Source organism: Gadus morhua, chromosome 5 (assembly GCF_902167405.1).
Source record: "Gadus morhua chromosome 5, gadMor3.0, whole genome shotgun sequence".
NCBI lineage: Eukaryota > Metazoa > Chordata > Actinopteri > Gadiformes > Gadidae > Gadus > Gadus morhua.
This window is the reverse complement of record NC_044052.1, coordinates 653,690-678,626: the sequence shown is the minus strand read 5'-3', so window position 1 is coordinate 678,626 and position 24,937 is coordinate 653,690. Positions and strand designations below refer to the sequence as shown.

General features: G+C 43.6%; 1 protein-coding gene across 1 annotated transcript in view; it reads left to right on the top strand.

The window, feature by feature from the left end:
* The window catches only part of pals1a (protein associated with LIN7 1, MAGUK p55 family member a), a 58,871-nt gene extending 39,326 nt beyond the window's left edge, over positions 1-19,545 (top strand). The window contains exons 2-17 of the mRNA XM_030355952.1: positions 46-344; positions 768-945; positions 4,564-4,664; positions 6,099-6,206; positions 6,661-6,738; positions 6,934-7,074; positions 7,393-7,554; positions 12,449-12,526; positions 12,657-12,840; positions 14,018-14,089; positions 14,185-14,256; positions 15,769-15,936; positions 16,017-16,106; positions 17,493-17,605; positions 17,708-17,818; positions 17,957-19,545. Coding sequence (XP_030211812.1) covers positions 162-344; positions 768-945; positions 4,564-4,664; positions 6,099-6,206; positions 6,661-6,738; positions 6,934-7,074; positions 7,393-7,554; positions 12,449-12,526; positions 12,657-12,840; positions 14,018-14,089; positions 14,185-14,256; positions 15,769-15,936; positions 16,017-16,106; positions 17,493-17,605; positions 17,708-17,818; positions 17,957-18,133 — 2,016 coding nt within the window. The 5' untranslated portion in view covers positions 46-161 and the 3' untranslated portion in view covers positions 18,134-19,545. The remainder of the gene's footprint in view (positions 1-45; positions 345-767; positions 946-4,563; positions 4,665-6,098; positions 6,207-6,660; positions 6,739-6,933; positions 7,075-7,392; positions 7,555-12,448; positions 12,527-12,656; positions 12,841-14,017; positions 14,090-14,184; positions 14,257-15,768; positions 15,937-16,016; positions 16,107-17,492; positions 17,606-17,707; positions 17,819-17,956) is intronic.
* Positions 19,546-24,937: the final 5,392 nt, after the last annotated feature.

The window sequence follows — 24,937 nt, the reverse complement described above, 5'->3', positions numbered from 1 at the left end:
TAAATGCATCATGATTCATGTATTCTATACTTGATGTGTTCTCAGGTGTTGTGCAGCTGACCGTGCCATGGCCACCCTGTTTAAGGAGCTTCCCTCCTAGACACGCCCAGTTACATAAGAAACACGCGCACGCACACACGCACACGTGTGGGTTTGCGTGTATGCATGAGATGACGAGCTCCCATCTGAACGGACATGTTGGCGACGGGGAAGGCGGAGGAGAGGAGGAGATGAGGGGGGGTTCTCAGCACAGAGAGATGGCAGTGGACTGTCCTGGGGAGCTGGGAAGCAGGACCCTGCCGGTACGAAGATCCGCTCAGCTGGAAAGGATAAGGCAACATCAGGTAGAGTCTGGTTATTTGGCTCGTGGGCAGACTTCCAATAGGACAGGGGGAACCTTTTCAGCTAGTGTAAACAAACCATCGGGTTAACCTTCTTTGAGACCCACAGAAGTTCTGTTTATCAATACAGTGTAACTGAACTCTTTTTGGGTTGAGTGAAAGGACTTTCTTTTCTGCTTGACCCCCAATGTTGAAACTATGTAAACGGCAGTAAGGTTCAACATTCATGTGATGAGTGAACATTTGGCCTGACTTCTGTGCCTTGTTTGGGTCACACATTTTTGTGACTTATGACCGAATATATCAGGATGTTTTTAACTATGTTCTTAAGTATTAAGGGAGGATGTCGCATGGATGGCCACATAACAGCTTCCCTGTGACGAGCACACCATCGTCCTGGTAACTGGTGCTTGTTTGTGTTTTCAGGAAGACCTCCGACGGCGCCGCGAGGAGGAGGGGAGGCAGTTGGATCTGAACGCGTCCCTCAGGCTCCGCAAGCTCTCCCAGAACCCCCACGTAGGGATTGACAACCCCACCTTCCTGCAGGACTCACACACGCCCCAGCAACCCGCGCTGGGAAGCCAGCACGCACAGACAGTGTTGGGTAAGAACCTGGCTCCTCCCCCTAACCCTAGACAGTGTTGGGTGAGGACCTGGTTCCTCCCCCTAACCCTTGACAGTGTTGGGTGAGGACCTGGCTCCTCCCCCTAACCCTAGACAGTGTTGGGTGAGGACCTGGCTCCTCCCCCTAACCCTAGACAGTGTTGGGTGAGGACCTGGCTCCTCCCCTAACCCTAGACAGTGTTGGGTGAGGACCTGGCTCCTCCCCCTAACCCTAGACAGTGTTGGGTAAGGACCTGGCTCCTCCCCCTAACCCTAGACAGTTTTGGGTGAGGACCTGGCTCCTCCCCCTAACCCTAGACAGTGTTGGGTGAGGACCTGGCTCCTCCCCCTAACCCTAGACAGTGTTAGGTGAGGACCTGGCTCCTCCCCCTAACCCTAGACAGTGTTGGGTGAGGACCTGGCTCCTCCCCCTAACCCTAGACAGTGTTGGGTGAGGACCTGGCTCCTCCCCCTAACCCTAGACAGTGTTAGGTGAGGACCTGGCTCCTCCCCCTAACCCTAGACAGTGTTGGGTGAGGACCTGGCTCCTCCCCCTAACCCTAGACAGTGTTGGGTGAGGACCTGGCTCTTCCCCCTAACCCTAGACAGTGTTGGGTGAGGACCTGGCTCCCAACGGGCTTCTTTGTCTCATTTGACCCACAACGTGAGAACACATCAAAAAGTAGCGTGTTGTAGATGTATTGTGTAAATGACCATTTTGGGACCATTGCATCAGAAATTTAAAGCACACCAACTTAAAGTTGTAGGGCAAGATTAGGAAAAACAGTGTGTACTATTTGTGAAATGTTTATTGAAATTGAGCAATGTGGTACAATGAAATAATTTTTAGGAACAATTAAATCCATAACCTATTTCAGGATTATGTGTTAAATCCCTCACAATCCCAAGGCCCACCTAGGCTTGCATCAGGGAACACTGGTTGGGAACTACTGTCCTTGGTCTTCGACACCCAGCCTCAATGCCCAAGGTCTGCTGAAGCCACCCGGAAGCCACATTTCTAACACCTATTTGCTTATCAATGACATCTAACAAATAGAGGGCTGCCAGCTTCTGGTCAGTTGGTTGGTTGGTTGGTCGATATTTGCTTATTCAACCAAATTCTCATATATCGGACAATCGCTGGTGTTCCTTTTAGGAATACACATGGTTCCCGCGGGTCCTTAAAAAGTCTTAAAAAATCTTACTTTTTTTGTGTGAAATTAAGGCCATAAATTGGCTTAAATTTACTGTAAATTTGCTCTAGGTATTAAATTTTGCAGAGGGTCTTTTAAGACTAGGGGAAATTGTCGCACACAACAAATCACATAGTGCGTCTTTTAATTACGGCAATTTTCAGGAGTTTTACGTTACGTTAACGTTGACATCAGTCACATGAGGTCGCAGAAATATATCCGATGCTCCGTGGCAGCTAGCGGGACTACACCGATGCCCGTATTATTTGAAAGAAGTGGACTGAAAAGTTCAGCATCTGTGGCTAGTACTTCACATCAGACGGCGTTAACCGGTTTGTGTCGCCACCAGAAACCCAGAAGGCGGAGGTATTGTGGGTTCTCCACACGGTGAGCAGACATTATTCCTTCAAATCGAACGAGGACATTATTAGCGTCTTGGCTGCTATGTTCCCAGATTCTGAGTTTGCGAAGTCGTTCACCTGTGGTGAAAACAAAACGGCCTATCTTGCCAAATACGGCATCGCACCTTTCATAAAAAGAGAGCTGTCACGCAGCATAAGCGATAAACAGTACGTCCTCATGTTCGATGAGAGTGAACAAAACCACTAAAAGCAAACAGACGGATATCCATGTGAGGTACTGGCCCACGGACAACACCGACAGCCATGTCATATCGCGGTACTATGGATCACAGTTCATGCTGGATCATTTTAATGTAAGTATTCCAAACAGTAAATTAATTAAATTGTGTGTGTAGGGCTTTGACTTTTGCCCAAAAATCATATTCGAAGTTTGTTTGTTTATTAATATTAATATTCGAATATATTTGAATATTTATTAATACTATTTTGACCATCAAATTCCTTCAGTAAGACCTGGATTGGGCATTGCGGGGTTTGTTTACCGGCGTTGCTATGGTTACCGGTCCTGCGTGTTCCGACGGTTTATTAGGTATCTAATAAGGCCTAAAAAAAAATGTCGTATGGTTCCGGTTTCCAACCGACCCTGTCAATTTATGTGCGCCCCAAATTATTTTACGAGTTTTATAAAAAAAAAAAAATTTTTTTTTTTTTTTTTTTAATGTCATTTCGTTTTGGTACAGCACCTCTATAATTACGTTTTGGTACAGCACCTCTTCATTCTGTACAAGGATGAGCGAATTTTCTCGTTTTTAAATGAAAACAACCTACCTATCATTCGCTGCCGCTGGAAAAAATAAAATAAAAAAATAAAATAAATTCCCTACCTACCCATGACCTCAACTGACAACCAACAGGAACCAAACTTTTTTTTTTTTTAGGCCTAAATCGCTGTCTAATCAATACATCATTCACTGCCTCTTCCATGGTCATTACAATATTATGAGTAGACTGCGTCGGGTTCTCCGACGCTCTCCCTCTTGGCCTGCCATAACAGGTTTGAATGTTAAGGGCTGCCTAATATTCGTTTGAATTTTGATTTAATTTTTGATATTCGAATTATATTCGAAAAAGGAAGTTCGGCGTCAAAGCGTGTGTGTGTGTGTGTGTGTGTGTGTGTGTGTGTGTGTGTGTGTGTGTGTGTTCACTGTCAGCCGTGTTTACATGGACACATCTGATCCGCATAGATGTGGAAGAACAACTCAATCGGAATAGAAAAGGATCATATTTACGCCTCAATCGGAATACAATTATCTGTTCGGAATATAATTCTATTTGGCTACAGAAGAGGTGGTGTAGTCCGCTATAATCGACATGCATACACTTATTCCGATTAGTTTGGGGTTTAACTTGGAGCAGCTGCAGTAGTTCGCATTTGGTCCACTCCTCACACCAAACTTGACCGCTGTCAAGGACGGAGGATTTATTGCCTGATTCATGTCTTCAGGGACGGCTGGTATAAATGGGCTAACGGGGCTAAGCCCTCCCTACCTTTTACAGTAAAAATGAAAAAATATTATTAAAAACCTTAGAACATATTTTTTTACATTTTGGTAGAACCTAAAGCACTCGTGACTGCATGTCTTTGTTATCACTCCGTAGTATTTACAGTAGTCCGGTAACATATCAACCCCAGCGTGTCCGGTTGCTAAGCGACGGGACATGGGTGATTATGGGTGACAGGGTGGGTTCATGTGTTCGCGTATCGTCGTGTCCGCGCGCTTCCGAGATAACTTTGCAAGAGTACTACTACTGCTAGTACTACGGCTACGGTTGATGTGTATAAGTGACTCAATAAATTCCCTTTTCTATCAAATAATGGTTCAGAATTTTTTTGGGTCTTAATTTATGCATGTGTTGGTCTTAAAAAGTCTTAAATTTGACTTTAAAAATGGGGCAAGAACCATGGTGAGGCTTAATCTTCACAGCCCTACGTCGTACTGAACTACTTCTTCATATTGTTTGATTTCTCTTTGCCTCGCTAATTTTCCTGTCTGTGTTCTCCAGAGCTGGAGGAGCTGCTCCAGTCCCTCAAGCAGGTGAAGGGCTGCCTGTCCGACCCCCAGAGTCAGAGTGACGTGGAGCTGGTGCTGTCACTGCTCCAGAAGGTAATACGAAGAGGCTTGCTTCTTACCACGTTGTTATTACAATGAGCTCGTGAACTGGCTCGTAAACCCTTTAGTGATCCTCTAGTCTGGTAAAACCTTTGTTCTCCTGGGTCTTCAGTAGGGCTGTAACGATACGCGTATCAAACCGAAAATCGCGACACTCAAAGCCACGAACCTGTCTCACGGTGTGAGAAGGCAGAAGCGCGATATGCCCTTTCTAACTCTTCGGTCAAATTGTCCGATTTAAATTTGCTAATAATTTGTCTAAATAATAGTCTGCTGACAGCGCCCCCTCCTATCGATGCCGTAAATATGTGACGAGATGCCCTCTCTGTGATCACAGCTCTCCGTGGCTACGGAGGATTGCATTTCTCCACAGCCGTCGAAGTCCTCATATGCGATATGAACGACATTTATCCAGAGTGGGCCAAGCGCGAAAAAAAATGCCTGTGTGATCCTGTCTCTATTGTTTTGTGTGATTTGACTGGCAGTTTGTCTGCTTATAGGTCGGAATGAAGCGGCCACCGATTATTGACAGGATGGGTACTTCATTCTACCGGACTCGTTCGCTTCTTCACTAGACACACGCGCTACCGCTCGCTCTCCTCGCTCGTCCACTCACTCGCTGACGTCTCTCACACACGCATACGCACACTGCCATTCTCGCGCATACACGTATGTTACTCGTAACACTTTTGCCTCGTTATTGCGACATTCATGTTTTTCCTCATCTATTGAAAGTTAGGCTATTAAACATGTTGCATTCTATACGGCCTGATTATGTCATTATTTAAGTTACATAGCCTAATAAGAAGCGCTAATAAGGATATTTGAATAAACCAACCAAACAGTTAAAGGGGCCCTATTATGCCTACCAGCAAAAAGCATCCTCCAACTGCAATCTTTGGTTATTTCTTTATTAATTTAGCTATACTTTAATAGTATTCTTTCGGTTCAAATCTGTTCAGTGTTCCAAATTATTTGTTATTAAATGTTACATTAAGATAATTGGTATTTAAGTGTTGTTTAAATAAAATGCTTTTTAAATTTAAAAGAATCGTGGGTCAAAAATCGTGATACAAACCGAATCGTGAATTTGTGTATCGTTACAGCCCTAGTCTTCAGTGATCCTCTAGTCTGGTAGACCTTTGTTCTCCTGGGTATTTAGTGATCCTCTAGTCTGGTAGACCTTTGTTCTCCTGGGTCTTTAGTGATCCTCTAGTCTGGTCGACCTTTGTTCTCCTGGGTCTTTAGTGATCCTCAAGTCTGGTCGACCTTTGTTCTCCTGGGTCTTTAGTTTCCTAACAGATCCGGTCCTCACGCCACGGGGATGGTTACCACCTGTGATGCTAACCACTGTTACCCTGTACCTCAGAGTTGGGCTTTAGTGCTTTAAAGAATGTTGATTCTTTTGACACCCATCTCCATGTCCAGGCTGACTTCCAGTCTGCACTCAGGATCCACAATGCTGTCGCCAACAGCATGCACCGCCCCTCCCCGCCATACCCACACACGCACCAAGCGCTGCAGCTGACCATGGAGGTAACAATAACTCACTCATGCACACGCAAGAATTTTGGTTCTCTTGCTATTGTTACTAAGAATGGAAATAGTTGAGAGCAGTGGTTCTCTTTATTACACGTACCACCTCAGAAAATATTTTTTGCCCCAAGTACCACCGCTATGACCAGGGTATCCCGCAACACTTTACAGCGTTTTTTCATTTTTGTTGTAAATATTATACAAAAGTAAAAAGTAATCGAACTTACTGTAATTTACTAATTTAGGGGGGTTAATTACCCTTCAAGGTCTCGAATTTCCAAAGTAATTATCCATTTAAGTGTATAGACATACATAGATTATTAAATACACTTTACAACCTAGTTTGTTAATAGGTTTAGGATAAATAAGAACTCCAGAATTACGGCACCAACCTAAACGCAACTGTCCTTCTGTGTATTCTGTTATGTCTACGGTTTGTATCCATTGGGAACAGGTGGAGGGTTTGGTCCAGTCCAGTCAGAATAAAGATGGCTTAGAGCTGCAGAGTCTACTGTCTGACACACGTGTGCAGGTAAATACTCACTCACTCACCCACTGACACAAACTCGCTCGCTCACTCACTCACTCACTCACTCACTCAAGCACTCACTCACTCAAGCACTCACTCACTCAAGCACTCACACTCTCACACACACACTATACTAGACCCATGACTCAGTCACTGGGCTCTCCAGTGTCAATGTGTATTGTGTGCTTGTATGTTCAGGCTCTGCTCGTGGCTCATGACGGCGTGGCAGAGAGGGAAATGCAGCTGGAGCCGGTGTCTCCTGCAGGGGAGACTGTGACCCAGTGGGGCGGGGAGACAGTGAAGATAGTGCGCATTGAGAAGGCCAGGGACATACCACTGGTAAGAATGAGTGAGGGACGAGGGTTGGCTGCTGAGCATTCAACACACTTTGATACAATACGCAGAGCTGATGGCTGCTATGTGGAAAGACTTCGGAAATCAATTCTGACACATAGCATTTGGGTAAGGCTCCAGTAGGTTTGTTGGTCACTGGCTCACACTCACTCTTTGGCTGGCTGGATAATTTTTAAAATTTGAAGTTAAATACATAATTCATATATATGGGACAAAATACAAATATTGTATAATATCTTGTTTTAACATAAAAAAAAAGCTGGTCTGTGGTTTCAGAATGGTTGTTTGTGTTGTGTCTCCCAGGGCGCCACGGTGCGTAACGACATGGACAGTGTGGTGATCAGCCGGGTGGTGCGCGGGGGCGCTGCGGAGCGCAGCGGCCTACTGTCCGTGGGCGACGAGATCCTGGAAATCAACGGGGTCGAGATCCGGGGAAAGGACGTGAACCAGGTGTTTGATATACTGGTGAGAAGGCTGGGTTATTATCACATAAAGCACTGACCTATTCATGGTTAATGTTCATAATGGTTTATTAGTGTGGTTGCAAAGCAAGCCACACTATTGTTACCTTGTGTCTTATTATTTTCCTTTCTCTTCTCTATTTTTTTACTTTTACGAAGGACCCATAATGTCCTTCGCGATAGATTTTGCTGTACCCTGAACTGTAAACCAAAATGACCAAAATAATATGCCAATTAGCTTCCAGTGTTCAACTCATCACAAGTCCGCTTCAGAGAACCCAAGAGGCCTAATCAAGACACCCCCAACCCCCCTTAGGGAATGTGAAAGGTGTTGATAGCTAACAAAATTACGTCACTGGGTAAATTTCAAATAACCACTGTGGTTAGGTTTTGTATTGCAAGTCTGTTTGGGAAAAAACGCGGGGGTAAACTAATATAAACCGCTCGTAAGCAGGCCTCCAAAAAGTAAAGGACCTCTTAAACCACAGGGGGCGCTATGCTTCGGTGATGTTACTGAACACTCGCTCACTAAATAACAAAGCCCTATTCATTTATGATATTATTTTGGATTAAAAGCTCGACTTCCTATGTCTGACAGAGACATGGCAGAGCCAGCAGGACTTTGTAACCCTCAACGAAGCCACTTCCCCAGACTATCAAAAACCTGTAGCCCTGGCCCCGGTGGTGGGCTAGCTGTCATTCACCGATCGAATTAACAGGTCAAAGAATTCCCAGTTAGCTCCACTTCATTTGAGTCTCCATTTCGCACTGGCAGGTGCTACACCGCTTCAAGGTCTGCTTATCTACCGGCTACCCCTAAAGCCTCCACCCACTTCTTGTCAGAGCTTTCTGGGTTGCTCGCCACCATCTGCTCTTTGTACCCATCTACCATTCTGTTGGGTGACTTTAACATCCATGTGGACTCAGCTAACTGCCCCTTTGCTTCTGATTTTATGTCACTATTGGACTGTCTTGGTATTGCCCAACATGTGCTTGATCCAACTCATACCAAAGGGCACACCCTTGACCTTGTGTGCTCCACTGGAATCAGCCCCTGTCATCTCCAGTGTGATGACCTGGCTATATCTGACCATCTTGCTATCTCATTCTCTGTTCCTGTGTATTTACCCAGTCAGCCCAGGAAACGAACCATCACATTCCGGAAAACCAACAGGTGTGCGCATCCCTGTTGTCTTCCACCCTAGCGACCCACCTGGCCACCCGCCCTCCTAACACCTCCGTGGATGGTCTGGTGGAACATTACAATACTGCTCTCTCCCTCAGCTTGGACTCAGTCGCCCCTCCCATAACCCGACTGGTCTCCTTCTCACGCCCATCTTCCTGGTTTCAGTTTGAGCTCCGCCTCAGGAAGGCAGCAGGCCGCCGGCTTGAGAGGCGATTTAAGACATCTGGCCTCACCGTACATCATGAGGCCTACAAAGACCATATCAGGGACTACAAGGAGGCTCTGTCTAAGGCAAAGACACTCTACTACTGCATGCTTATTAATAACCAACAAAACCACCCCAAAAAGCTTTTCAAAACCATCAACAGACTCATGCGCCCATGCTCCCCAACCCACTGACGCCATAGACCTGTGCTCCAGGTTCTTGGATTTCTTCCAAAACAAAGAGGAATCCATTCACAACCACCTTCTGCAATACTCAACGCCACCCTCTTCTACTCCCCCCTCCCCCCAGCCTGTCCACTGCAGTGCTGATCTCTGACCAGGTGCATGACGTGGTGTTAGGGATGGGCACGAGTAGTCAATTCCAAACTCGAGTGATCGAAGGAATTCCTCGAGGATCAATCGAGTACTCGTTTAATCGAATCTATTTTTAGAATGCAACGCATCTGCAGCAGGAATAGGCCTGATGATGAACGGCAATATTACCTACCAAACATGTAATGCTTATTCTCCATCAAAACAGTCAGTTATCAGAGTATTCGTTATTTATTTTTGCAAACGTTCAAAACACATTTTCCTTACAAAAATAAATATGCGTTGTAACAGTTAAAAAAAAAAAAAAAAAAACGAAACAAGTAGCCTAACCATTGCAAATAATTTAAAGCTGCAAATAAAACGGCAGCAAATGGACTATGGAAATACACGGCCGGTATTACAGCTGCATCTTACGGCGGTGAAAATAGCCGACACACTTGGTTGCTGCGGGTCTGCTTTCCCGAACTCACCGTTGTGTTTCAGGAGCATATGTTGCCGCATAGTACTTGTAGTACTCCGGTAGCTCGATTTCGCTTGCCATATTTTACATTTCACCTTATGATCTGCTATTTCTTTAAAGTATTTCAATTCTTCGCTGCGCTTTGCTTTAACCGCCATCTCTTAACTTTTTGAATTCTGGCGTGCCTGCACACGGCACGGAACGCGCCACACAGAAATTTGATACATTTCATTTGCTTTGTGCCCACGGCATGCGTTAGTGGCGCTGCACAGAAAATTGATACATTTGCTTCAGAAAACTTTGTGTGTATATGCAAACTCGAGCTTGCCTGTCCACCAACCGAGTTCATTTGTAACGAGGAGTACTCGAGTAATCGATTCCTCACGCCCATCCCTACTTGGTGTCCAAAGCTAAGACCTCTTCCAGCAAGCTGGATCCTATGCCTACCACCTTGGTGAAGACCTGCCTCCCTGTCATCTGTCCCTTTATTGCCGCCATCATCAACTGCTCACTGGACTCTGGTGAGGTGCCTTCAGGTTTCAAAATAGCAGCAGTTATTCCCAACCTGCTAAAGCCTGGTCTGGACCCTGACGACCCAAACAACTATCGTCCGATCTCCAACCTTCCTTTTCTAAGTAAAATCCTGGAACGAGCAGTGGCTTCCCAGCTCAATATGAGCTCTTTGAACCCCTCCAATCAGGCTTCAGAATTCGACACAGTACTGAGACCGCCCTCATTAAAATCACCACCGACCTTCTTAATGCCGCCGACAATGGCCTCATCTCCATTCTCATCCTCCTCGATCTCTCTGCAGCCTTTGACACAGTGTCCTATTCCATCCTCCTTACCCGTATCTCTGAGCTCATCGGCCTCAGGGGCTCAGCTCTCTCCTGGTTTCAGTCCTACCTTTCCAACCCGCAAACAACATGTCACCCTGAAAGGTGCCTGCTCCACCCTGGCTGCAGTCAATCATGGCGTACCCCAGGGATCTGTGCTCAGCCCTCGCCTCTTCACCATATACATGCTGCCCCTTGGCCGAATTATTCTTCACCACTGCTTTGCTGATGACACTCAACTATACATCAGCACCAAACCCTCCACTCAACTACCGCCTGGTCCACTCATCAACTGTCTGCAAGAACAAAAGACCTGGATGACCTCCAACCTCCTCAAACTGAACAGCAATAAAACTTAGCTCATGGTGATGGCCCCCAATCCACTGCTTAGGAAGGTTGGGGATCCTGGAAGTGGATGGCTACTCCATCCCCCCATCACCCGTAGTCCGCAACCTGGGTGTCATCCTAGACCCCACCCTATCATTCCAGTCCCACATTAATAACGTCACAAGATCTGCATTCTACCACCTGAAGAACATCGCACGACTCAGACTCTCAGACTCAGTTACTGAAACCCTGATCCACTGCTTCATTTCTACCCGCCTGTACTACTGCAACGTCATACTCACCGGCCTCCCCTCTAAAACCCTGAACAGACTGCAATATGTGCAGAACTCAGCTGCCAGGGTCTTAACTGGCGATAAGCCCTGGCAGCACATCACCCACACCCTGATGCAGCTCCAATGGCTACCAGTCAAGTTCCGCATTTAATTCAAAATTCTACTCCTCACATACAAGTCCCTCCATGCTCTGGCCCCCCGTTACCTCTCTGACCTCCTCCACCCCTACACCCCCCTGAGGTCCCTCAGGTCCTCTGACAAGAACCAGCTGGTAATCCCAATCTAGACTCAAGACCTTTGGGGATAAGGCCTTTTGCGTGTCCGCCCCCACTCTGTGGAACCAGCTCCCCCCCACATCCGCTGTGCCCCTTCCATGGAGACTTTCAAAAAGTACACGAAAGCACACCTTCTCTCTGAGGCCTCTAACTCACAACCCCACCCAGCGCCTTGCGCATTTGCACTCTCAATCACTCACCTACACACACACCCTACCTCCCACTCTTGTGAAGCGAACTCAGGTATCCTGAAAGGCACTATATAAAATCAATTTATTATTATTATCATTATTATAACTCACAACCAAAAAAAAAACAATCGTTGTTCAAGCAATCTCATTTCTGCTTCAAAGCGGCCCGGGGACGTGGAACTCTGCGTGCTCGCTCATTAGCCTTGCTATTATTAGCACGTTAGCATGCTCACTGAATATTACACACACGAAGAGTTGGAACAGCCACACACATTTTCTTGCACACATTTCTAGTTACATATGTTGCCCTTGAAATGTTGGTGGACAATGGGGTGGTTGGGTACCCTAAACTACTATGATATTAGTATAATGCAGAGAAGGAAGGACATAACTGACGAAGCAGTATAATAAAATGTCATGCATTTTTTGACATACAAACATGTATCTTTTATATTTATCTTCACGTAAGCAAAAGTCCCCAACTCCCTGTATCAGAAAGAAGCAGTGGCGTCGTACTTTGAAGAAAGGAAGGGGAGAGAGAGTTTTTTTTATCAAGGACCCGACGTTCACGACTTTGGAACATTTTGAACCACTACCTACGAACAGTCTTTGATAGTGGTCTCATTCACATTATGCGGTAGTTTCAATCAGACATTTTGAAAGCAACATGTAAGCCTTTGTTCTGCAGACAAAATATTGTCCGTAGAATAATAATTGGTTGACTTCAGGTGTTAAATCAGGTTGCTTTTGAAGATCCAGGGTAAATTTGAATACTGTCCCGTGTGTCTCACAGGCGGACATGCACGGCATCCTCACCTTTGTGCTGATCCCCAGCACAGAGGGTAAACCTCCTCCCATCAAGGAGACAGTGGTGAGTTGACAACCCGCTCTGAAATGTCTTTAAATCGGTGGCCTGAAATGTCTTTAAATTTGTGGCCTGAAATGTCTTTAAATGGGTGGCCTCATCTATATAACCATCCCTCTCATATCCCTTTGCCCAGATTCACGTGAAGGCCCATTTTGATTACGACCCCTCAGACGACCCCTACGTACCCTGCAGAGAGCTCGGACTGTCCTTCCAGAAGGGAGACATCCTCCACATCATCAGTCAGACGGATCCCAACTGGTGGCAGGCGTACCGTGATGGTGACGAGGAGAACCAGCCCCTGGCCGGACTGGTCCCCGGTACGGCCACACCCCTACAATCATGAGGCTAGATCTGGGTTAATTTAGCTAACCTTAAACTGTGCCATCAATGAAGAGAATACAATGAGAGGCATCAACCAGAATGGGCATTATGGAAGGCAATAGTGCAATATGGAAATATGTTGAAGAGGGAGCAGTGTTTGTTTTATTTTATCATTAGCATTATACTGTCCTGCAGTCGGTTGCACCAGCAGAACGTAAAGCCGATCATAAGTTTGGGTGCAAAGTCCGCCTTAACCCTACGCTCGACGTAGCTAGTGTCAAACTAAAGGTGTTCTAAATGTTGGTTGCACCACCATAACTTAAGTTGTAACGTTACTAGTAGTGCATAAATTGTGCCAGTGTCGCTTTTAATGACGTTCAGATAATTTCAAGCCAATCATTGACAGCTAACAATGTAAACAGGAAATACCGGCAAGTTTCCACCTTATCCGAGTGAAGACGCGTTAGCACCCAAATGAGAGGGCAAACAAAACAGTTTCAGTCATTTATTCTCTAAAATTTGCTTGGACGGTATAGGCGTGAGGTTAAGCTATTTGATGGCGGATTTTATAATAAATAAATAAATATAATATTCCGCCCGGCAAAACCGAAATCGCGCATATAATTCAACATCATCATAAAGAAATGGATCGATACGGTCGCGGACAATCCGTTCCCGGCGCAAACCGCATTGAAACTCCTCTTCCCATTGCTCAAAACGAATAGCCATCTTTACCCTGCGTTAGTGTTGAAATCTTTTTACGTTTTTTTCTTTTAACGGTTCTTTATCGTTAGTATGGAACTTACACCAGCTAGAGGGGAGGTGTAAAAGATAAGTTATAACTTAGTGTTACGTTGAAACTATCTGCTTGGTGCAACTGCTATTATTTTAGTAGAGTGTAAAGTCGAACGTTTGGGTGATTTACGTTCAACGTAGCCTAAGTGGGACCTTACGTTCTGCTGGTGCAACCAGCTGCAGTAGCGTGGAAAATTAGACTTTATAGTGTTGAGCTTTCTTTTACAGCGCTTATTAAAAGGCCACAGTTTCCTGCTAAACGTGGTAGAGTATGTACCAAATGTGTTTCTGTATCTGTAAGCACCATTTGTCTCTTCGTCCTCCTCGTTCACCAACACAACAATGTGACTGTATGGTTTTGCTTTTCCGTTGATGTAGGCAAAAGTTTTCAGCAGCAGAGAGAGGCAATGAAGCAGACGATTGAGGAGGACAAAGAACCAGAGAAGTCTGGTCAGTTTTAAAGACAAACCATTCAACTGATAATAATAATAATAATATATATAATGAATGAAGTAAGTAAGTAATCCATTTTGGGATCCCTATAGGAAAGCTCTGGTGTGCAAAAAAGAACAAGAGGAAGAGAAAGAAGCTGCTTTACAATGCCCACAAGAACGAAGGTATGTCTGCTGGCTCCTTGTGTGGCATTTCTTGTTCCAACATTTAAAGTTGTCATGTGCAACATTTTAACTAGCTCATAGCTGCAAGTAACCCAAACATATATATAGTCAATGCTGATTGAGGGGAAAATGGGAATACAATTCACATCCTGTCCTCACATCCTATCCAGCTGAAAGTGTTAGCTTCTGCCACTCCTATCCATCTGATTGGATTAGCTTCAGCCACTCCTATCCATCTGATTGGATTAGCTTCAGCCACTCCTATCCATCTGATAGTGTTAGCTTCAGCCACCCCTATCCATCTGTTTGGATTAGCTTCAGCCACTCCCATCAAGAGGGCCGTACTCCCATTAGCAAACGTGTCTTTGTCTTCAAACAGTTATTGTAGAAATGTAAAATGGCATGGCCTGTACTACAAACCTCGATTAGTGGGTTAGCAAGGTATGTTGCGCTCAAAGCCTGGGTTAGCTGGGACACGAAATTCGATCTCATTTAGCGTCGCTGTATCACCATGGTTACTTATGCTCTCTACCAAACCTGGTCGGGAGCAGATTTTCAGCTAAGTCGGCTTCCTAGCCCCTCCTTGGACAATGGCGTCACCATTACTGGGTGTTCCCGTGGACCTCGGAGCCCGTATCGTACAGGGGTCTCTCCGACAGAGGCTCTTTCGGGACGATCCCTTGGCATTGCCTGAGAATATTCTTTAGGAGAGAGACAGGTTCTCATCAGTGGGTATTTGCTATTTGATCGTCCTTGTTGGACCTTATGTAGACAATGCTTACTGTTGCGCATTGTGTCTCTGTGAGAGAGTGGTAGAGTGGAGGTAGCGGTTTAATCTTGAATTTCTGCGAGGGGGTTTCGACTCCCGAGTGACGCGCATTTATGTGAAGCTTAAAAGTCCCAATTTTCATGCATATGGAATACTTATTCACTAAAGGTTATTGAATTATATTTTTGTGCTTATTTCGAACTTCAACCCATATTTTGAAGGCCGTGCTGGCACCACATATATGGGGGTAAAAGGCATGATGATAGACCGGCGAGATGTTAACCCCGGTCGTTGGCGTTTATACTAATCCACTACGCCAGCTGTGTTCGTACTGCAATCCCCACTAGAAACGGTCCAGACACGTTCCGGCTGAGGGCTCAAGATGTGCATAATTATAAGTTATGAATTGTAAAAATGATTATGCAACCTTTAAAAATAGAAGAGGCAATTTTCGTAAACAAGGTGCCGGTTTGGGGACGGTTCCGTGCCGCTACCGTATCCAGTGGAATAGCCCACATTGACTATAATTGTTTCTATTGTCTTCGGGGCCGTTTTATGTTTTTATGACAGTTCTGGTGGAAATTGGCCTTAACTTGGCATTGCTGAGGGTTCTGAATGGGAACAGCACATGGGTAGTTCTCACGGCTCTGCTTTTATTCTACTTCTTTGTATTCCTTCCTTTAATTTCTGTGCCTTACTTTGGTTTTGTTTGGTTTTTAAATTCAACTTTTGTTACATTTTAGATAATGACATTGAAGAAATTCTCACCTATGAGGAAATGGCCCTGTACCATCAACCAGCCAACAGGAAGCGGCCGATTGCACTTATTGGTCCACTGAGCTGTGGCCAGGCGGAGCTTAAGCAGAGACTGGTCAACAGCCAACCAGAGCGCTTCGCTGGGGCTGTCCCTCGTAAGAAAAACAAACAGATTATTTTCATGCTTTAAATGACGATGTCAAAATAAATTGCCATTTTGTTTTGTATGTTCCAGACACTACAAGGAGTCGTCGCGATGGAGAGTCGGGTGCGCGAGACTACCATTTTGTGTCTCGTCAGGCATTTGAAGCAGAATTAGCCGCCGGTAAGGGCAATTCAGATTTGAATGTATTTTAATCTGATTGGTCGAACTCATAGTAGTAATCTTTGTCAAAATTCTCAAGCTACTATTTTCGACCGCAGAGTAAGATCCCGCATGATATACGTGTCTTGTTTGACGTGAGGACAGAGATATGGACAATAAAGAGCGCTGGGGTAGCGAAGGATGGTAGGCGCGACTTCAAATAAAAATAAACTAAGCTTTTGCCATTGTCCAGGATACCAATGATCTCCCAATGACACGCCATCCAAGTTCAGTTCCACTACTCCCGTCCCACAACCCTCTTGCGCTGGAATTACTCCTGCTCAACCAGGGCACACTGCAAAGTCAAGGGTTTTCTTTCATGAACAACAATTGACATGAGGGTCACCGGTTTAATCTGGGCCTTCATTGGGATCCATATGGCTTCCCGTTTTACAATAAAAACATTTTTTTTCCAGCAAACAGCTTCAAAAACATGTTTTCTGGAACACAGTTTACTTGTTGGGAAAACACCATAATATGTCTCCTTTAACGTTTATGAAACTTTTTGAAAAATGTCCCCTCTTGGACCAATAATGTTTTTCTTATCTGTACAGCGACAATTTTCAAAAATCTTAAAAAGGTTCTTCAGTTCCAAAGCTTAATATTTAACACAAATTGGTAAACATGATCTATGGACTTCTTGGATCTTAAATTTAGTCAATATTTTTGATAGCATAAAAAATGGCAGAGTTATGTGGAAATCTAAATCTATCAATATTCAATCAATTACACTCTGTCCATCGCACATCTAGGTGGACACGCCTACCTTGTGATGTCAGAAGAGGCAGATTTTCAAAACGTCTTGTTATGACTAATCACACTCACACCTGGTGGTATAATAGGTCACCTTTAACATGAGGATAAAGTTTTTGCATCAATATCCAGCTCTCACCGGGGCTCAGTTGACCTGGGCCAGCTGGTTTTTCTCCTCCGTTCAGTCAGGTGCACCATGTACCGTGATAATTTTGCCATGTTTATCTACGTGTACGTGAACAAGAGTCCTGCCTTGGTACGTGTAATCATTTCGGTTAACTGTTGATCCTTAACACACTAACGTTACGATTAGATCCCATAAGGAAAAGACCGGTTTAAAACGAAATCGTTCCAACAACACATCCTCCTCTCTCTGTCAATACCGTCTTTGAGTTTGATTCTAGCGCCAGGAGGGTGAGTTCAATCACTGGATCCGTCCCATGGCAGATCAGCCATTCCACCATCGCCGTCATTTAGCGTCATACACCACATACCTATCCCCAGTGTTCAGATAGAGTAGAATGAAAAGAAGGAAGATGTTTTTGTAAAATAGCTCATACCTTATAACCATTTCAATAACCTCCTGAATTCCAGGTAAACTGATAGAATCGGGCGAGTTTGAGAAGAACTTGTATGGGACCAGTTCAGACTCTGTGAGACAAGTCATCAACACTGGAAAGATCTGCCTTCTCTGTCTGCATACACAGGTTGGTAGATATGCCAAAAACATTGTTTTGGTCATGTCATCACGATCATTGGCTGATTATGACTACTTGGTGTTCATATTGTTTTTGCTCTTACTTTCTCAGTCTCTGAAGATATTGAGGAGTTCAGACCTGAAGCCCTACATCATCTTCATCGCCCCACCTTCACAAGAGAGACTGAGGGCCCTCTTGGCCAAGGAAAACAAGAACCCCAAGGTAGCAGTCCGTCAGTTGGGCCATTCCTGTATCAGGAGACTCTGATCCACTCTTGAAGAGGCTCCTGATTATAAGATCTAAATGTGAGTGTAAGACGTCCATTTTAACACGTTGTTCTCCTTGTTGTGTGGCCGGCAGCCCGAGGAGCTGCGCATCGTGATCGAGAAAGCACGGGAGATGGAGCAGAGCTGCGGCCACCTGTTTGACGCGGTCATCGTCAACACAGACCAGGAGAAGGCCTACAGCGAGCTGCTACGCCTCATCAACAAGCTGGACACAGAGCCGCAGTGGGTCCCCTGCTCCTGGCTCCGTTGATCTCCTGCTGTCCAACTATATATATATATCTATATAGATATAGATATAGATATATATAAAATACACACACACTGTCCTATTTAGATCAGGAGACTCGCTCACTTCTTTGAGTTGGTTTATACGGAGATGCACTTGGCCATTGAAGCAGGCTGCTTCACGAGTGCTAGGACAGACCTCAGACTCTGATGTTAGAAGACGGTGCCCCTTTAGTTATCTTGTTGCCCCAGGAAGAACGGAACAGGGTGTTTCTAACCAACCGTTTGAAAGGAATACGACGTGATGCATTTTACTTCAAGTTGAGGACATACTAGAAATACTTTCTCAATGATCCTCATTTCCACTGAGGTGTGGCCTTATCCTTAACTTAGTCTCTGAAATAACTGTTTTCACGTTAGCACACAAATATTGATTTGATAAAAATGTGATGCCTTTAGTGTTACTTCACTTCACCTTTCTATTTTAGATTCACAGACATCTTCTTAAGTCGCAAGTAATCTTTGTAAAATCCAATGGCTTTTAAAACAATTTTAGCAATTACAACGGCAACCTGGATTTATTCCACATTGTTGGGTTAGTCTTGTCCATAAAGAGGCCTTAGTGCACAGGAAATGTGAAACTCTTAACCCACCACTTTTTTGTTTTTGTTTTTGTCTGTTTTGTGGAATGAAAGCAGATGCTGCTTAATCTGTGAATACACAAGTGTTTGCCGGCATGTTGCTGGCATGCTTGTCAAACCCCTCATTACTACTTGCATAAAGCCTGAACACGCATCTGTGCCTGATATCATTCTCTTGCACTACAAAGTCTTTTTTTCCTCAATTCACAAACACCACTGCCATCTGGCCTGGACAGACTGCCTGCCACACTTCTGTTCACACACAGCTCAGTCTAGGACCCAGGATACGCAAATCTATTTATAACCATAGGACTTGGATTCATTTGTCCTATGTTTCTGCTTATGGCAGTCGCCCTGACCTGAGCAGTGGTTTGTCTTATATTGCAATATTCCCCTTAACTGCCTTCATTCGTATCATGCCCCGAACCCCTCTATGAAATACATGCGTTTAGCCTGGGTGGGAAGTAGTAGTTTTGAAATGTTTGCGCGTGTCTCCCCGTCAGTCTCTGTTGAAGTATTACCTGAAGTAGATCTGACACCTTATCACTGTTGTTATCACTGAGTAGAACAATTATATATATATATTTGTAATAATAAATAGATTTATGAAGTTCTGTTATGCATGGATTGCTGGCTCCGTCTCCCTGGCTGGTTTGTGTCCCGATGGGGAGGCTGGGCTAAGTGGAGTTCAGCTGTTTTGAATGTAAAGTAGAATATTCAAATCACTTCCTGTTTATTGGACATCACATTCTTTTTTTCTATGACTATTCACAATAAATAGATGATCGCTAGTAAACCTGGTTTCATTGCATTAACTTATTGGAAATTGGGTAATGTGTCTTGTTGCTGTTAACTGTCTTTTCAATGTAGATTATACATTATAATTACAAATGATTAATTGATAAATAAACTGAGGTATGACTTAAAAGAAAATGATTTGTAAAGATTAAAGAGTGCATAGGTATGGATACAGCCAATAGCACCTCCAAACAATTAGGCCCGATGTTCCCATAACCCTATGTTCTCAGATTTCTATGAATTTATCAAATTTAGCCCCTATGTTCGTACATTTCCAAGAATTCTACCCCTGCCTGGTAGTTGGGTTCACCACTCATTCCCGCGGCTGACTTTTTGAAGGAGCTAGCTAACTTCACAAAATCGGCCCGTGCAACAAGCAACGCCCTTAAGGTGGGAACAGTCATGCGGTTCCTCTCGTCAGTCCAAGTAGTATTGTTCATTATGGAAAACATACTCTCAACGTGAGCATTTGTGCCAGGCAGACGGACGGCAAACTGACAATTAGACTTAGATTTTTGTACGGAATCTCCCTGCTTCCGAAATGCGCGAACATCTCCGCCCAGCGTTATCTGGTTTCCATCAGCATTCCACTGCGACCATCCCTGTTGTGTATTATGGAAGAAATTAACCCTATATTATATGGCAAATTATGATTATTGTCAAGCATATACATATATTAATGGTGGAAAATAGCTAGTCACAGTGGCGCCAACTTCAGGTCAACATTGGGGGGGTCATAAATATTTCGTTCAAATGTGTTCCACCAAAAAACAGGCTATAATACTTCTCCAAAGTCCTAGTTTCAGAATTGTAGGTTCAGAACAGTAGTTCATTAATTATTTAGGTATTATTTATCTGTATTTGATTTGATTTTTTTCTATAAATTCAGGAATGCGTTTCACAAGTGCTTTACGAGTGGCGGGGCTCGCACTTATTTTCCATAAACATGCCCGCATAAATGGGAGTAGGCCTAGGCTAGCTTAATTACATTTCAGTCATAATTTAGAAATTGAAAACGCATATTGGCCTTAAACATTAGCTTATTTAACAAGGCCTAAATTGCAAGGCCATTCTTTTGGGAACCAAAGATAACGCCAGACACCCAGTGGTGTAGTCTACGTGATACGCAGGTATACGCCGTATACCCACTAGTCCCACTTAAAAATGTGCACGGATACGTATCAATCGTCTTGTGACAGATCTTTCACTTCTGTGTTTATTTTTCGGAAATATCGGTTGGGTATAACTGCAATAAAATACTTTAAGCAGGGGAAGTTATCTCCTACATTCACCATTCATAAAATTCCCGCTGTGCGCTCGCGCTCTGCCCTGTCTCGCGCGAAGCTGCCCCTGCATCTCTGCACGTTAGTTGGCGGGCCGAGCCCCTCCTTCTCGCGTGTGTGTGCGTGTGTGTGCGTGCGTGCGTGTGCGTGTGCGTGTGTGTCCAGTCCTCTCATATTAATGTGTAAACCACATAATAAGTAGTCAACAGAAGACAATGTTTTAATCCCACTTTATATCTCCTTGTTACTTTCAGATGAGAACCCCTGGCCAGCCTTTCAGACTGGGTGTCAGGCTAGGGAATTTAAAAACAGGCATCCTTGGTTAGAGTGGAGGGAAAAAAAGTTATAGGTAAATGTCAGCCAACATACAGTTGGTATACACTATTGAAATTCATAATGTTAATCACTATGCAAATGAGAGTATAGCTAATTCATGGTCATTTTTAAGGTGCAGTAATTTCACACTTTTACACAATTCAATTACTGTATGGTATGTTAGATAACAACAGTAAGAGCTCAAATTAGAGCAATTGAAAGAGTGAAACATTAGTCTCCTGTCATCTCCTTCTCATGCACTGGTTAGCCATGGATGTAAACAGTTCATTAAATTATTTTGAGTAGATTTTGTCCTTGTTTAGCATGTGCTATTGCTGCTATAGATATACAAAGGACAACTTGTCATTTTTGTGTTCTATTTGTTCATACTGTTATTAAAACTGATAAACCTACTCAGCTTTCCATGATTGTTGATAATCGTTATACTCTTAAATCAGCGGGTTGTAGACCCCTGCGTTGGTGAGTGTGGTGCGACACCCCATAAGCGCCACACACGTACACGTACCGGTCGGACGGGTTTGTACGAGGCTGGAAGGGAATCATCACAGTATACCCACTACAATAAAATAGACTACACCACTGCAGACACCCGTAGGCTAGTCTTAATTCATTGTAGATCTAAACATTGTCGAGCAATTAGATTAAACATTGAATGAACGTTGTTTATTACAATTGTTCCATTCTATTGTGTTGCGCTGATAAACTCACATCACCTCACCCAAGTCTCGCAAAACAGCAACAGTCTAGGCTATATTATCTTGAGAATAAGAACCACTGAAGAGGCAACATATAATCAGCAGTGTTTTGACAATCAAAAGAGAAACACACATAGACGGTCATAAAAGTTACAGGCCTTTGCCTGAATAACCATTTTAATATTAGCCTATATTTAATTTACCATTCTTCATCGTAGGTTAAAGCCCATAAAACTGTTGTGGGGCGGCACAACATTGACCAGCAATAGCGGCCGGTAACGATTGCAAACTCACATTTTGTAGCCTAACATTAAAATATCAAGTGCATTAATAGAGGACAAGTGGTCAATATTTTTAGCAGTAGCAATAACAAATGTTAACATGAAAACGAATTAAATGTGTGCAAACGAACATTCACAGGCAAGAGAAGTAGCCTAAACTTCAATAGAGTAGGCTACATATTAAACGAATAGGCAATTGATACAATCAGAAATACAGGCCTATCAAATTCCTTACTTATTAAAACTCAAAACTCAACTAACTCAAATCTCAACAAGTGCAATTAGGCCACATTATCCATAAGTGTGATGGAAATGTTTCCCCTAAAACTTTGAGAATGTGTTTCTCCTCTGGTCACCCGCATCAATGAACTCCTTTGTAACTTTTTTTAAATCAATCAGATCTGTGCGTCGCTTATGTGTGTGAAGTAGGGCCAAGTGGTTGTGTATTATGGAAGAAATTAACCCTATATTTTATGGCAAATTATGATTATTGTCAAGCATATACGAGCTGTCATGGTGCTCCGCAGATAGGTCCTCAGTCTGCGTCATCCACTGAATGACCTCTTCGCTGTGCACGTTGTGACTGGAAGGGTGTAAAAAAGCTTGACGGTCTTCACAAGCTCGCTGAACAGTTCCATCAACCCAACTTCACCTTTGAAAAATGCCCTGATGTCGTGCATTGAGCGTATATTTGCACTGCGCGCTCTGCACACATCGCCAAACATATCCAGCTGCACCTCCAAGCGGCCCATATCCAAGTCTTTGCTGTCCCACACAGGAGCGCCGGTATCGCAGTTGATTTTCCCCACCACCAGAGCTGGACTGGGGAAATTTTTCAGGCCGGGCATTTTTAACCAAGAGCAGGCCACCACCAGGTATTGACGGGGAAAAATGTAAGCGCGCTGTGTGACAGCGTGGGTTTTTTCCCCAACTGCTTTTGACATGCGTACCCCTTAAGCCTTTTTGTCACACCATGAGTACCCCTTCACTCATGCAATGACTATGCTGCACACATTCGTTAATTTATCCACATACCCCCTGCAGTTTGCTTGCGCACCTCAGGTGGTATATGTACCATATACCCCTTGTTGGGAATCACTGCCTTAAACGATCAATGTGCACTAGGAGACGCAAACATTTTAACACTATGAGAAGCATTATGAAAAGTTCTCCCAAAATACTGTTAGGCTTATCAAAAGTATGATCTATTGACCGTAGGTCACATTACTTTTTAGACATGTCATTTCTTTCAACCTTGTTACTTAAATTTAAGTAAAGGAATTATATTAAAAAATATTAATTAATTCATTTTAGTTAATATAATTATAATAAATGTAATACTGTAGGCTAAACTATGAATAATATATCATTACTTGTGTGATACAATGCATTATTAAAGCAAGAAATGACTGGATGACTGTACCAATGACTGGATGCAAAGGCTGACCTAAAATTGCAATACACAAAAAGGCCACAAGATGTTTATCTCACTACAAGCTACAAGTAACAGCAAGGATTTCTCTTATTACCAATTTGTGTTGCTAATCAACTGTCAATACAAAATAAAATGTTAGGTGTGTGAAATTATGCCAGGACTTGGAAAGAATAGGATTTTCATCCATTTAATTTTGAATATAAAATAAAAAGTGATGACACACATAACAATTGAAGTTAAACACTTATATTTACAATGAGTCAATAATTACTTAACTGTACAAAATAAAATAAATTGCTTAACTTAACAAATCACTTAACTGTACAAAATAAATAGAAAAAATAAAGTAAATAAATACACAATTATACTGTATATTAAGAATATGAATATCAATAAAAAAAACATTAAAACGAAAAGGAATGGGTAACTTACATGCAGCATGCAAACCAATGAGAGCTTTCAAATGGACCAGAACACACACACACACACACACACACACACACACACACACACACACACACACACACACACACACACACACACACACACACACACACACACACACACACACACTCCAACAAGTGGGAGAGATGCTGATGCTATCCCATCCGCCTCTTCTCAGCAGCAACACCCAGCACTCCTTAAGCATGGGAACCTTAAAACAGATGAAAAGACATAAGAAAGATAGAAATGTGAGAAAAATAACACAGGTGATCATAGTAGTGCATTTCAACTCTACAAAAACGTTCTAAGACTGTGACACAGTAAATGCGTATTCAGATCTAATGTTTTAATTCTAAATGACAGTGATTCTAATATAAGGTCTCAGTCACACAAATACAACGAATAAAGAATAAATAAACAACCTGGCTGCGGCAGCGTTGTAGCTAGCCATGCACACCATTTAACCTAGCCTAGCCACCTAGGCTAGGTGACATGACTGGCAGTGAGCAGCACCAAAATAATATCCGACGGTCCGACATTAATTCATATCTGAGTGACAAGGTTAGACAGCACGTAACTTCGACAGAAGATCAATATTTCTTTCTCACACATAGATGTCTGATTTATAAACATTTTGCTGTTCATTAATTAATAGCTGAAGTTAACCTTGACTTACCGTCATGGCCGCCTCGTCCACCTGCTGTCGAGCATCTTCTCCTCCACTACCTGTTGATGCTGCTGCTGCAGATGTGGAGGCTCCATGTCCACGAGCAGCAAACATATCAGCTATTTTTAGGCATTTCGTAGCATCTGCCTGAAGGGCTGCTTTTTTCTGGTCCCTGGCTCTTTCAGCGCCACCCTTTCTTTTCTTCCCACTAGGGTCCATATTGCCCGTTTTCGATCTGCCTGCTAGCAG